The sequence below is a fragment of the Antechinus flavipes genome, chromosome 1, assembly GCF_016432865.1.
Source record: "Antechinus flavipes isolate AdamAnt ecotype Samford, QLD, Australia chromosome 1, AdamAnt_v2, whole genome shotgun sequence".
In the NCBI taxonomy this organism is placed as follows: Eukaryota; Metazoa; Chordata; class Mammalia; order Dasyuromorphia; family Dasyuridae; genus Antechinus; species Antechinus flavipes.
This window is the reverse complement of record NC_067398.1, coordinates 85,181,432-85,193,424: the sequence shown is the minus strand read 5'-3', so window position 1 is coordinate 85,193,424 and position 11,993 is coordinate 85,181,432. Positions and strand designations below refer to the sequence as shown.

Here is an 11,993-nt window from a genome sequence, read left to right as displayed (position 1 = left end):
CTCCAAGGTTTTCTTTTTACTAAACACTTAAAATGGTACCAATCGCTGCGTGTTAGGACCAGGTATGGGTGCTGCCTTTCAAGCAAAGTTTCCAGACCATCATTGTATTCCTATGGGTTGGAAAACGTGTTTCATTACAGTAGATAAAAACAATTTAGGTACACATGAAGCATATTTTCCTTAAGCATTAACAAAATTCTTAGAATCAGAACAGCAAGAAACTTCACTTGAACCGCCTGAGAAACGGGAAGACAATAGAATATAGCCTGTATTGTGGGAAAAGCAATATATTTGGAATCAAAAGACCTGAGATTGAAAACCGTAATCTGCATCTTATTGTGTGACTGACAGCAAATCACTTAACCTCTCAGAAATAGCTTCCTCATCTATTAATACCCAGAAAGAGTCCTGCCTGCTTGAAGGACCAGAATGAAGATACCCTGGCAAGTCTGAAATCCTCTTTTCCATATGGAAGGAATGGATTTGCTTATCCTTGTAAGCTTAAGATACAATAGTTCTCAATTTTATTAAGAAATTTGTCAACTCATCCAAGCACATACAACAGGAGTGGTCTGCTCACTCCAAATGCATCTCTATCTCTTTGGCTTCCATATCTGAAAATAAACTAAACACATCCCTGACTTCCAGGGTAATGCTCCGGTCACTGGACTGTGGTGATAGTTCCACAAATAAGCCTCTGTGGAATGTAAAGGAACTTAGCTTTTTAAAGAGATCAAGCAGTACTTTTGATTGTGGTCAGGAGAAGGCATTTAGGGGGAAAATAGTTAAACTTTAATTCAAACAGGAGAATGATAGCCAAAGCAATTAACTCTTTAGTTGCTATCAGAAATTTCCAATTTTTAAATTTGTACCAGAGTACTGGTCTAGTCTTTAGCCCACTATCCAAGTAGGAGCTGCACCACCACAATTCTTAAGTAGGAAAGAGATCTGGCAGGTTTCTGCTACCCACCTGCATGCACACAGTGGCCCCTTAACTTTCTTAGTAGGAACGCCTTTCTGCTGCTAGCACTTGTTCTGAACTTAGTCCCTGAGCTCAATAGACTAATTCATATCTTGTCAAGTATTGAAGCATTATTAGTCATAAACTTTGCTGGGAACCAGAACAAATGGGGCAATATCTATATTATATATCTATATTAAATCACATTTGGGAAGTTGGCTACCTATTTTAAGTAGAATACTCAAAAATGGTCCCTCTTGAAGCCAAGTACCAAGACGGCATGACATACAATTTTGATTACAGCAGGTATAGCGTCTGCTTGGCTCTGCATGAATTCAGCTTCTGCTGGGTTAAGTCAGAGTGGGGAGGGGGGAAGAGGGAAGAGGGCCGGAAGAAACAAACAAGAAAGAGGAAGAGGGGAATAATCTATCCTAAGAGAATCCATCCAGTTTTCTCCTCTCTTTCCTCCAATCTGTGGCTTGTACATTCTAACTAGGAAAAGAGATGGTTTGTAATTGACAGGTTGCAGGATCTTGGGGAGGTGGAGTAGGATTGTAGTCAGTTCAAAGGATGAAATGGGGGCTTCTCTCCCCAAGTACCTTTGGGCCTTCTATCTACTCTGGACGGTAATTTAGATAATGACTACTGTTTGGAGTTTCCCATGACTAAGACAGATTCCTGAAGCTTCCAAAGACCAAGACATTTAGTTCAGGTTTAAACTTAGGCCAGAGCCAGGTAAGAGGTAGAGAAGTACCTCAAATTATGTCTTTTTTTTTTTAATGTACCTATATATATGTACATATTGTCTTCTCCATTAGAATGTAAGCTCTTTGTGGGCAGTCTTTGTCTTCTGTCTTTGTATCCTTCGGCACCTAGCACAATGTGGGACACACAGTAGGCTCTTAAAAATACTTTCTTGATTAAAAGACCTCATACTGTTGACAGGTATGTGAACAATAGTCATACGGCAGGATGAAGTTATCCCAAGCCCAAATCAGCTCAGGATCAGAAATAATAGGAAGACACAAGTTACCATTAAGGCAATACATAGGCAGGACTGTGACTATCCAGGGGTGGGAAAGGCTAGAAGGAACAGACCGTGTCAATACTATGCACACATTGCTTCTAAAGAAATAACATTGGTGAGTTTTTATGATGAAGCTGAGGCAGGGAAGGAGGGAAAGTTGGCATCTCAAGAGTTCAGGCTGAAGCCAGAGGACGGGAGAGTTTCCACCCAGAGCTTACATTCAAGCTGTTTATCAATACCAAGAAGTCTTGGCAGCCTCAACTAGAAGCAAAGAGGAGAATGATATTCTGGGAGCAGACAATGGACACTGAGCCTCTTTTGTTTGAGATGGCCTTGGTCCTCAGCAGGAATAAAAAATAATCATCTCAGTCATGAACAAAATCTGGAGGCCAAACAACCTTGAGGGTTCACGTGTAGGAGAGCAGGTTCAAGTCATAACAGCCATCCACCTGTAACACAAACAGAGCTAGTCAATCCTGGCCACGTAAGAGCTAGGGGGCTAAAAGCAGAGGCAGCTGGACAACTCACATCAAAGCGGCCAATACGAGCTGTTGTTCGGTTGGCTCGGATCATCTCAGTCAGCATCCACATCTGCTGTACCTCTGAAGAGACCTTATCTGGGTCAGGGAGGGCTTGCTAAAAAAACATAGCAATGACTTACTAGAAGAAGGGAATGAAGGTTGCTAGAATTAAACCCCTTCTACCTCTGTGGGACTTTCACAACCATGAGTAATAATCACAGCTTTTAAATAGGTCTAGAAGCAAGAGCTAGCAGTCCAGAAGGAGGTAATAGGTCATGGATAGAGTAGGGTGGGGCAGTGAGTGAATCAGATGTATTCAATATAGATGTACAAACCATTTCCATCCCAACACCAGAACAGCCAGTCACTCCCTACTGTCATGACCCTTTTATTAGTGCCCTTCCTTTCACTGTGTTTCACTATTATGCCAAAGTTCCCTTTTAATGTTGTGACCCAGTTTCTCCAATTGTCCTATTTAGTTATTCTGCCTTAGGTTAACCTTTCCCACTTAATGTTTGAGATAAAGGGTTTATAGACATTCCTTCTTAATGTTTGACAAGATAAAGGTTTATCCATTTTAGATGTCATTAGAATGTCAGTAACCTCCCTTCCATTAGGTTCTCCCCACCGAGTTATCTCCCTTATGTCACTGTTCTTGTTATTCTATAAAAACTGTCCCGATACTCAGGGCTAGACTCTTTGAAATGATAGTCTTATCTAGCCCTGGGATCAACCATGGATCCATTGGTCCCATTATTTCTCTCCATTTAATAAACTATTGGTCTCTAATCTCTTGTCTTGCTCAGTTTCTTCGGCATTACATCACAAACTTCAAGGTTTGTGGTATCAGGAAAAAGTGGACAGTGTTCCCAGTTTAGTTTTATGGCATGTCCACCACAGTCAGATTCTTGAAGAAGGAAGCCCAGCACCAGACCAATTCAATCTGACAAACTTGTACTGATAACTGAAAATACAAAGCTTTGACCTAGGTACTACGAGGTACTACAAGGATGAGGGTGGGTGAGAGAAGCCAGAAAAATATATACAAAGGTGAACTTACCTGAAGGAGGAGAGCTGGTTGCTCATAGGGTGCTGGGTGGGAGAGCCACTTGGTAAAGGCTGATGAAGGGCTCTATTAGGTAACCATCATCAAAGAAGATGGAATTGGAGGAAGAAATGCAACATGTTCAGAACAGAATGTGTTCTTTCATTTCCATAGTCCTCCTAAATTTCCTTCTTTCTACATAAGAGTACCATTATTCTTCTAGTTACCCAAGTTCATCCATCTCCTTTTCTCCAATGACATGGGCCACTTAGCCCAGTTCAGATCTTCACACTTTTGGCCTGGACAATTATTGCCACTAGTTTCCTAACTGGTCTCCCTGCCTTAAAACTGTCCCCTTTCTAATCTATCCTCCATAAAGTTGCCCAAATGATTTTCCTTTTAATGTCCAGGTCAGATGTCATTCCCTTCAAAAAACTCTAAAAACTCTTACTTTAAGGATCAAATATAAACCTCTCTATTGGACATTTATAATTCTTTACAACCTGAAGCCAATCTACCTGTGCGGACTTATTATAGGCCTTATTCCCTTTAGATACTTTTTAGTTTAGCCAAATTGGCCATCCTGCTATTACTCACAAAAATCAGTCCATCCAGACCTTTGAAAACACTATCCTCTCCTTGCATTGTTCTAGCTTTATTTTGATTTTTTATTTGGTCTATTTACTTCACATAAGGTTGTTCAAAATTATGGTGCTAAGACCTTCTAGAGGAAGGTAATTCAAAGATTTGAATAATTACAAGAGAAAGAGTGGGGAATATTGTACCAAAGTTCCCTTTTAATGTCATAACCCAGTTTCTTTTAATGTCGTGACCCAGTTTCTCTAATTGCCCTATTTAGTTACTCTGCCTCAGGTTGTAACCTTTCCTTCTTAATGTTTGATGAGATAAAGGTCTACCTCAGTTGCTCTGCCCCAAAACCCCAGACTATAATCATTCCCCCTTAAATTGTTGATGAGATAAAGGTTTTATATCTTTAGGTTATAGACATTCCTTCTTAATGTTTGACAGGATAAAGCTTTATCCATTTTAGATGTCATTAGAATATAAGTAACCTCCCTCCATTAGGTTATACCCACTTAGGTACCTCCCCCATTATGTCACTATTCTTGTTATCCTATAAAAAAGCTTGCTGTCCCAATACTCAGGGTTGGATTCTTTGAGATGATAGTCTCATTCAGTCCTAGGACCAAGATCCATCTGGTCCCAGTATCTCTCTCCATTTAATAAACTATTGAAAAAAAAAAAAAGAAAATACTATCCTCATTGCCTTATCTCTGATTTTTAGAATCACTAGCTGCCTTCAAAGTTTAGCTCTCATACTGCCTTCCTAAAGATGTCCTTAGCTGTCAAGGCCGTCCCACCACAAAGATCACCTTATCTTTTGTAAATGCCAAAGATGTTTCCATGTTGTCTGCCCCAACAGAATACAAACTCTTTGAGGATAGAAATTGTTTCATTTGTTTCTTTGTATAGCCAGCTCCTAAGCTCAGTGCTGGCATGGAAAGGCCTAACTCTTTAAGAAGCAGTTCTTCTTTCTGCTCTTTTTTCTAATTCAGCTTAACCATTATTCAATCCCTTTAAGGACTTAGAAGTGACAGGAAAGAGTTCTGCAGTCCTGGCTGCACACCAGAGGAGTCATACATATGCAAGAATCACACTGCCTTTGGGATACAATCCCACATACCAAACACTTCCCTTCCCGCCAAATACTGAGGATTGTTGGAATATTTCTAAATATCTGATAAACAATTTGCAGCCCCAATTATACCCATGGGACCCTTCATTATCCTGTCCTCACTGTTCTAACATGCTATCTCTCATGCTCCTTTCATACACCCATGCTCTTCTGGTCTTGACTTTCCATGCTGCTGGTTAGCCCCAAAGGTAAACTACCCATTTTCACTTTCTAATAGACTGTGTGTTTAGACCAGGCCATATATACATGTGGTATCTTACCTAGTACCTATCCAAGAGATTTGGACACAGTAGGTATTTAATAAAAACTTGCTGAATAACTATCCAGGCTTTGACCCCAAAATGGAAGTGTATACCCACAGCTGTAAGCACAAGAACTGATTGTCTCAATACACTCCACCCCCTGCTTTTTTTGGATGCTTATTGTTCCTTTTATAAGTTTAACATGTACAGTCTAGCAAAAGTCTCAGAACATTATCCATCTTATCTGATAGTATTTTTCTTCAATCATGGAAAAATCTCTCACCTGTGGTCCATGCTGAAAAAACTGTAAGTCCTCCAATGTGAAGTTGAGCCACAGTGGGGATGGCTGCCGCAGAATCAGGCGCAGCTCCAGCACCTTTTCCATGTCACACAGCATCTGCACAAAGGTAACCCCACCTCCATCACCACCATGTCACCTTTGGGACTCTTCCCAGCCATAGGGCCCTTAAATACCAGGGAATAACCAAGGGAGCTACAGCCTCCACCCAAGCTCATATTCTGGAGTGGGAGAGAACTCCCTCCTTTCTAAAGGAGGAGATCTTGAGGACCTAAGATTCTGGGATTACAGACTAGAAGGCCCTATCACTTGTCCTGTCAACAAGGTCCCCAAGTCCCTATATAAATGCCATATAATAGCTAACAAATTTATATTTGTTATATAATGTGCCAGGTCCTGTACTAAATGCTTTATAATTACTATCTCATTTGATTCTCAGAACAATCCTGAGAAGTAGGTGTTAACAACTATCCCTCTTTTATACTTGAGAAAAATGAAGCAGATGATGGTTAAATGACTTGCTCAGGGTCATACAAGTGGCATCTGAGGTGGATTTGCAATCAAGTTTTCCACCAGCACCACCTAGCTTCTTGATTCTTCCTTCTTGAAGAGGAAGAAAATGACATTTAGTTGGAGTCAAGTTACAGTGTGTCAGACCGTGGCTGATCAGAACACAAGCTCAAAAGGCTCTATCATAGGTAGGGCACAAATAGTCTATATGAACATTTGGGGTTTGTAGATGTGTCTTAATTTATACATCTCACATTTCATTTGAGCTGCTGCAATTCTGCTTTGCTCATAGAATACAGCATCTTTGACGTGAGCACTCCATGCTGGGAAGACTTTTACCAGCCTTTCCCATGTCACACATCAATCCCAAAATTCCTCAGAGAGCAGTCTATATAAAATATGAGCCAAATATTCTCTGCTTGAATAGCTATTTCCTTAAGTCCAGAAAAATATCTAGAAAGTGAGAGGCACCATAGAAATCTAGCTTTGAGCTTTTAATTGGCCCAGTCTCTGGAAAGCAATTTGGAACAATTATAGCACTACTAAGTTAACAACAAAGAGTTAAAAGATAGAGATGTACCAAAAAATTATTCCAGAGGACAATTATAATCTATGGCTCCTACTTCTTGACAGAGGGGTGATAGAAAAGAGGTGAAAAATGAGACATACATTTTTGGATTTTGTTTGATTATGTCTATTGATTACAAATAAAGTTTATATTTTTGTTTTGGGGAATGGAAAACTGGGGGAAGGTTGATAATGTTAGTTGTACAATAAAAGAAATGTCAAAAATATCAATGAAGTATTAAAAAAAAATTTCTCCAAGTAGAACAGAAAGAGGTTCAGAGGAAACACAGACAAGTGGGACAATTTTGGAACTAATATCCTGAATAAATTACATATCTATAAAGAAAGCAGCTTTTTATAATGGAGATTTTTCCTTTCCATGTACAATCTTCTTTTTCTGTTCTTTGTATGTTGAAATGCTAATATTTGGGGGGCATTTATCAAGTATAAAATAATCAAATAATGCTACTTTTTAAAAGACAGACATCTAGCCTCTGGATTTTTTTAGACCTTTACACTTCCTTAGTAAATATTTAACTTTGTTAAATGAGCTGTGCAGGACAAGAAGTCAGGTCTCTTCTCCCCACTGCCCACTCCTCCCCTTAACTCCAGTGGAGAAAGAGTTCTCACTGACCTGATGCTTATATAGGGACACATAGTCCTGGGCCCCTTCCTCATTATGTGGATTGGGCATTAAACAGTAGTCTCGTAAACAGGTAATCCATTTGTTCGGGGAACCAGGCTGGCGCACACGGATACTCAAGAAGGCTGTGTAATAATTCTTAAAGGTGATTTCCTGTAACTGAAACACAAATAAGGGTTCCAGTTAGGGCTGGCACAATTTGGAATCAGACCAGGTCTACAAAAGTTTTACTTAATGCTCCAATAATAAATATGATAAATACAGTGGACAAAACCAGGACAAGGTTTTTGTGTGTCCAGGTAAACATGAAAAGTTCATACATTCACACACAAGTCTGTGTGTTCAAGAAAAATGTTAAGCTTTCACAATAACATGCAACTTGACTTTTTGAATACTTCAGTGGATAAGGGGTTTTCCTCTAAATTTCTTGTTGTTACAAGATACTGATGAAGTACACAGATTTTGTTACCTCTTGATCCAATTACATGATTAGCCCACATCCTTTTCCCATCCTACATCCCTCTGATATCCCATTTGCTACGTCTTCTATATGATTCTTCATTGATAGTTTGTTACAGCCTACTGTAGAGCACTGTGTCTCTCTATTGTTCCATCTCTCCAAACTGCTATATGCTTATGACTCAGAGCCACACACCAGCAGCAGACGGATAATGATGTTTTTAAAAGATAGGCTTTTGTTCCAGGGAAACAAGAACAGTCATTAAAAGAACTTCATAATTGTTCAAAAACAATTCAGCTTAGTCTCTTCCTCTTCAATTCTGGGCCTCAGTCCATTATCCTTGCACAATATTTGTCCACATTATAAATACTAATAGATGGATTCTATGTATCATTTACACAATTTCTTATCAAAATCTGGTCAAGTCTTCTTCCATTTGAACTCTGCATTGGGAAGCCTTCATAAAGTGGCAAATGTTTCTCTATTTTAAATTCCTTTTAAAGTTAACAGGTGGCTGTCAAGCAAAATCATCTCTATTGAGCCATCTTTCAAACAATTTTCTATCATATTGACATGTGCATTGGAATTGTTGGAGGGAAAATATAAAGGTTCGAATTCTAAAATACCATAGTCAATAGGCAGTCAGAAAATGCTCAAAGTGGGTGTAAATAGGCTTCAACAAATTACCAAAGAAATGTAGTACCAGTCCTACAGTAGCAGAATGGATATTCTTATCCAAGAGATGTATAACCAGGAAAAAGAGGTGGCTAGTCATATGAGTTAACCAAGGGAAAGCCCCGAGCTCCACTGCAGCAAAGTTTTGTAGAAAGAGGTTGGAAGACACAGATTTAAATTCTACTTTTGACACTCATTAACTACTATGCAATTCTGGACAATTTACTTAATCTACTTTCCATCTTGTGAAGCTTACCCGAAATACCTGCTGCATATTTAAAGCACGGTATGTGTCAGTTATTAGTTATGTTTATCAGCTCCGTTGGTATTAACCTACATAAATGTCAAAAAAAACTAGAGAAAAGGCATTTGGTGGCGTCCCTTTCAAAAGGACATCGGGTAAGAGTAGAACGGGAGGGGTCAGAGTTCCCATTCAATTCCATGAGATCACAGGTCCCCCAGTTTTATTGGGGGATGGGATGTGGTTATTTTATTTAACTCCCAAAGTCATTGTGAGCAAAGCCTTGGCCAAAGAGAAATTGAAAGGGGAAGGGGGTCGTTATCTTCTTCATGCACACAGCAGGCAGAGATCTAAGAGGTCATCGGTCCAACTATCTCATTCTACAGATAAACTAAGCCCCGGAGGTGGGAGGCGGCTTGCTCCGGTTCACTGGGCTTCTGACCTCACTCTTGGCACTGCACCGGCCGCCCAGGGGCAGAGTGAGGGCCGGCGCTTGGAGCTGCAGAATCGGCTTATCTTTCTCGGAATACAGGAGAGCTCGGCCTTCCTCCTCAACCCCGCCCCAGCCCGGCCCCGGCCCAGCCCCTCGGGCCGGCGCTCACCTCAATGGGCCCGGCAGTGGGGAAGGTGACATCGATGACCAGGACGCCGGGCCGGCCCTGAACCGTCCGCACATCGCCCACCTGCAGCGCCACAGCCCCCTTGATGTGACAGGGCACTTGCACCCGGGACATGGCGCCGGCGGCCGCTGCATAGAAGCCTTCTCTGGTCCGAGAATCCGGGGCTGGGAAAAACTACACCTCCCAGCAGACCCTGCAGCCTGACAGCAAACTGTCCTATCAGCATTCAGTAGCGTCCTAGTCTAAGGCGGAAGAGCCTCCGGAAGCTCCCTTTCAACCAATCACCGCTCCTCTCCTAACCTTGTAGCCCCGCCCCTGACTAGAATCCCTAGAGTCGGACGGGGCAGAACTGGCTGGGATTCTCAACCGCTCCAGACTAACCGTCTAGTACGACCAACGGCCATCATCTTTCGGCCTTACGGTCTTCCAGTCTCCTCGAAAAGCCCTAATCCTGATGGAAAGAGGAAGTCGTGGTTTCTAAAACCCTTGCAGTAGTGCTGCGTGTGAGAGAGTCTTAGCAAGATACATACTAGGTGTATACCACCGCTAAGTGGCGTAGTGAGGTACCGCTACTTACAAAGGGCCCGAGTTCAAATGCTGCTTCCCCAGAACGAGTCACGGAAGCCCACCGTGTCAAGTTTTCTCATTAAAATGGGGATAATACTAATAATATCACCTGTTTCTCAAGTTAATTGTGAAGATTGAATGAGAAAGAGTTTTGCAAATCCTAAAGCAGTTATATAAATTCTAACTACGATTATAGGAAAGAAACAAAATAAATCGCTCTATGGACACAAAGGAGTTTTGTTTCAAGAATTCTTCCTTCCACGCCCCCCTCTCCACTTTTTATTTGTTTAGTTGCTTTTATTGTCTTAAGATACTTTGTCCACATCAATTTTGTTCTTGGGTTCTTGTTCCACCGAGCTCACTTTGCATCGAAGAATTATTTATTTCAATCAATCAAAAAACCCAACAGAACCCGCATTTAGTAAGTGCCTACTCTATGCTAGGCCCTGTGCTAAGTGCTGCTAGAGATAACAAAGGAGGCTGTCCTCAAGGAGCTCACAATTTTAATCTAGGAGAAGCTTAAAATCACAGTCATTTTATGTACAAGGAAACAAGTCCAAGAGAAGAAAAATTATTTATGTAGTAGGTAACAGAAGTGAGATGTGAAGACAAAGCTAGCCTTCTGAATATAAATACAATACTGTCCTCTGCCCCACTCTGGACTGCTTCAAGGAACCATGCTTTCTTCAAAGAAAACTGAGTTTCTTCATATTTGTTCTGTTTGGGGAACAGGAATACCTGTTTTTTTAGATCAGTTTTTTTTAGCCATTCCCAAATCTTTGCATCTACAAGTTGTTTCCTGTTTACCACTAACTAGTCTCTTAATATTTTGATATATGTCCATCTTTTTTCTTTTAATGAAAATAAAATCATAATTTGATAAAGTTTATCTTTAGGATAAAAATCCCAACAGCAGAATCATAGCTAGTTAATTCTGCTCCTGGGCCAAGATTATGATGCTGTACCTTTTTGACTTAATGACATGGCATTCTTAGAATAGTACTGAATATTTTATTTGTTTTTCTTTGCCTCCCTCAGCTTTGCTTACCTCACCTTTGTTATAGCCATGCCTACAGTGAGATTAGTGGAGTCAAAGGTTTGTTTTCCTAGGTCAATTTGACAATGTTAAATTGCTTTCCAAAAAGTCTGAAACAGCCTAGTAGTTAAAAAATGTGGCAGAATGCCTGTTTCTCCATAGCAATGTCAACACTGAATTACAGTTTGTTTATTTTTTTTTGTTGCCAATTTGGTAGATATAAGATATCTTAAAAGTTGTTTTGATGTGCATTTTTTGTGTGTGAACAATTTTTTAAGGGATTAGTAATGGTTTGTATTTCCTCCTTCAAAAAATTTATGTTCTTTTGTAAAGCCGGAGAAACTGAGGCAGGAGAGAGATTAGAGAGTTTTAATATTTTTATTAATGGGAGAGTAAGATTGACTGGACAGGACTCTCGTCTCAGATTATCCAGTCAGACAGAGATAAGTATACTGGGACCAAGGAATCCATATTGGTCCCAGGGCTGGAGGACCCAAAGAATCCAGCGTCCAGCATACAGCTGCCAGATGCCATTCTCCAGCCATGAATGGAGGAACAACAACTTCTTAAATACCTTTTTGGAGACAAAGAAGAGAAAGGGAGGGAAGATTTTTTTATCAGGGAGGGGAAGCCATAAAACCTAAAAATTCCAGAGACAAAGAAGTAAAGATATCATGGGTTGGTCTTGGAATATTCTAAAGGAATATTGTAAATCCATAAAAGAATCAGGAGATCTACTCTTTTATCTTGCTAATTCATAACCCGAGAGCGAATAATCCTTAGTTTTACTGGGTCAGAGACAGAACAGTTAAGGTAACTGAGACAGGGAAACTGAGTCAGGACAGTTAAAGAAAACTGTGGCA

At 40.4% G+C, this 11,993-nt stretch overlaps 1 protein-coding gene across 1 annotated transcript; it reads right to left on the bottom strand.

Moving 5' to 3' along the window:
• Positions 1 to 271: 271 nt before the first annotated feature.
• NICN1 (nicolin 1, tubulin polyglutamylase complex subunit) lies at positions 272 to 10,306 on the bottom strand. The gene is made up of 6 exons (XM_051986731.1): positions 9,510 to 10,306; positions 7,523 to 7,690; positions 5,797 to 5,910; positions 3,570 to 3,641; positions 2,517 to 2,624; positions 272 to 2,437 (listed from the first exon to the last, which is right to left on the bottom strand). Exons 1-6 carry the CDS (start codon positions 9,639 to 9,641, stop codon positions 2,396 to 2,398), a joined length of 636 nt encoding a protein of 211 aa, XP_051842691.1. The 5' UTR covers positions 9,642 to 10,306; the 3' UTR covers positions 272 to 2,395.
• Between the last annotated feature and the right edge of the window lie 1,687 nt (positions 10,307 to 11,993).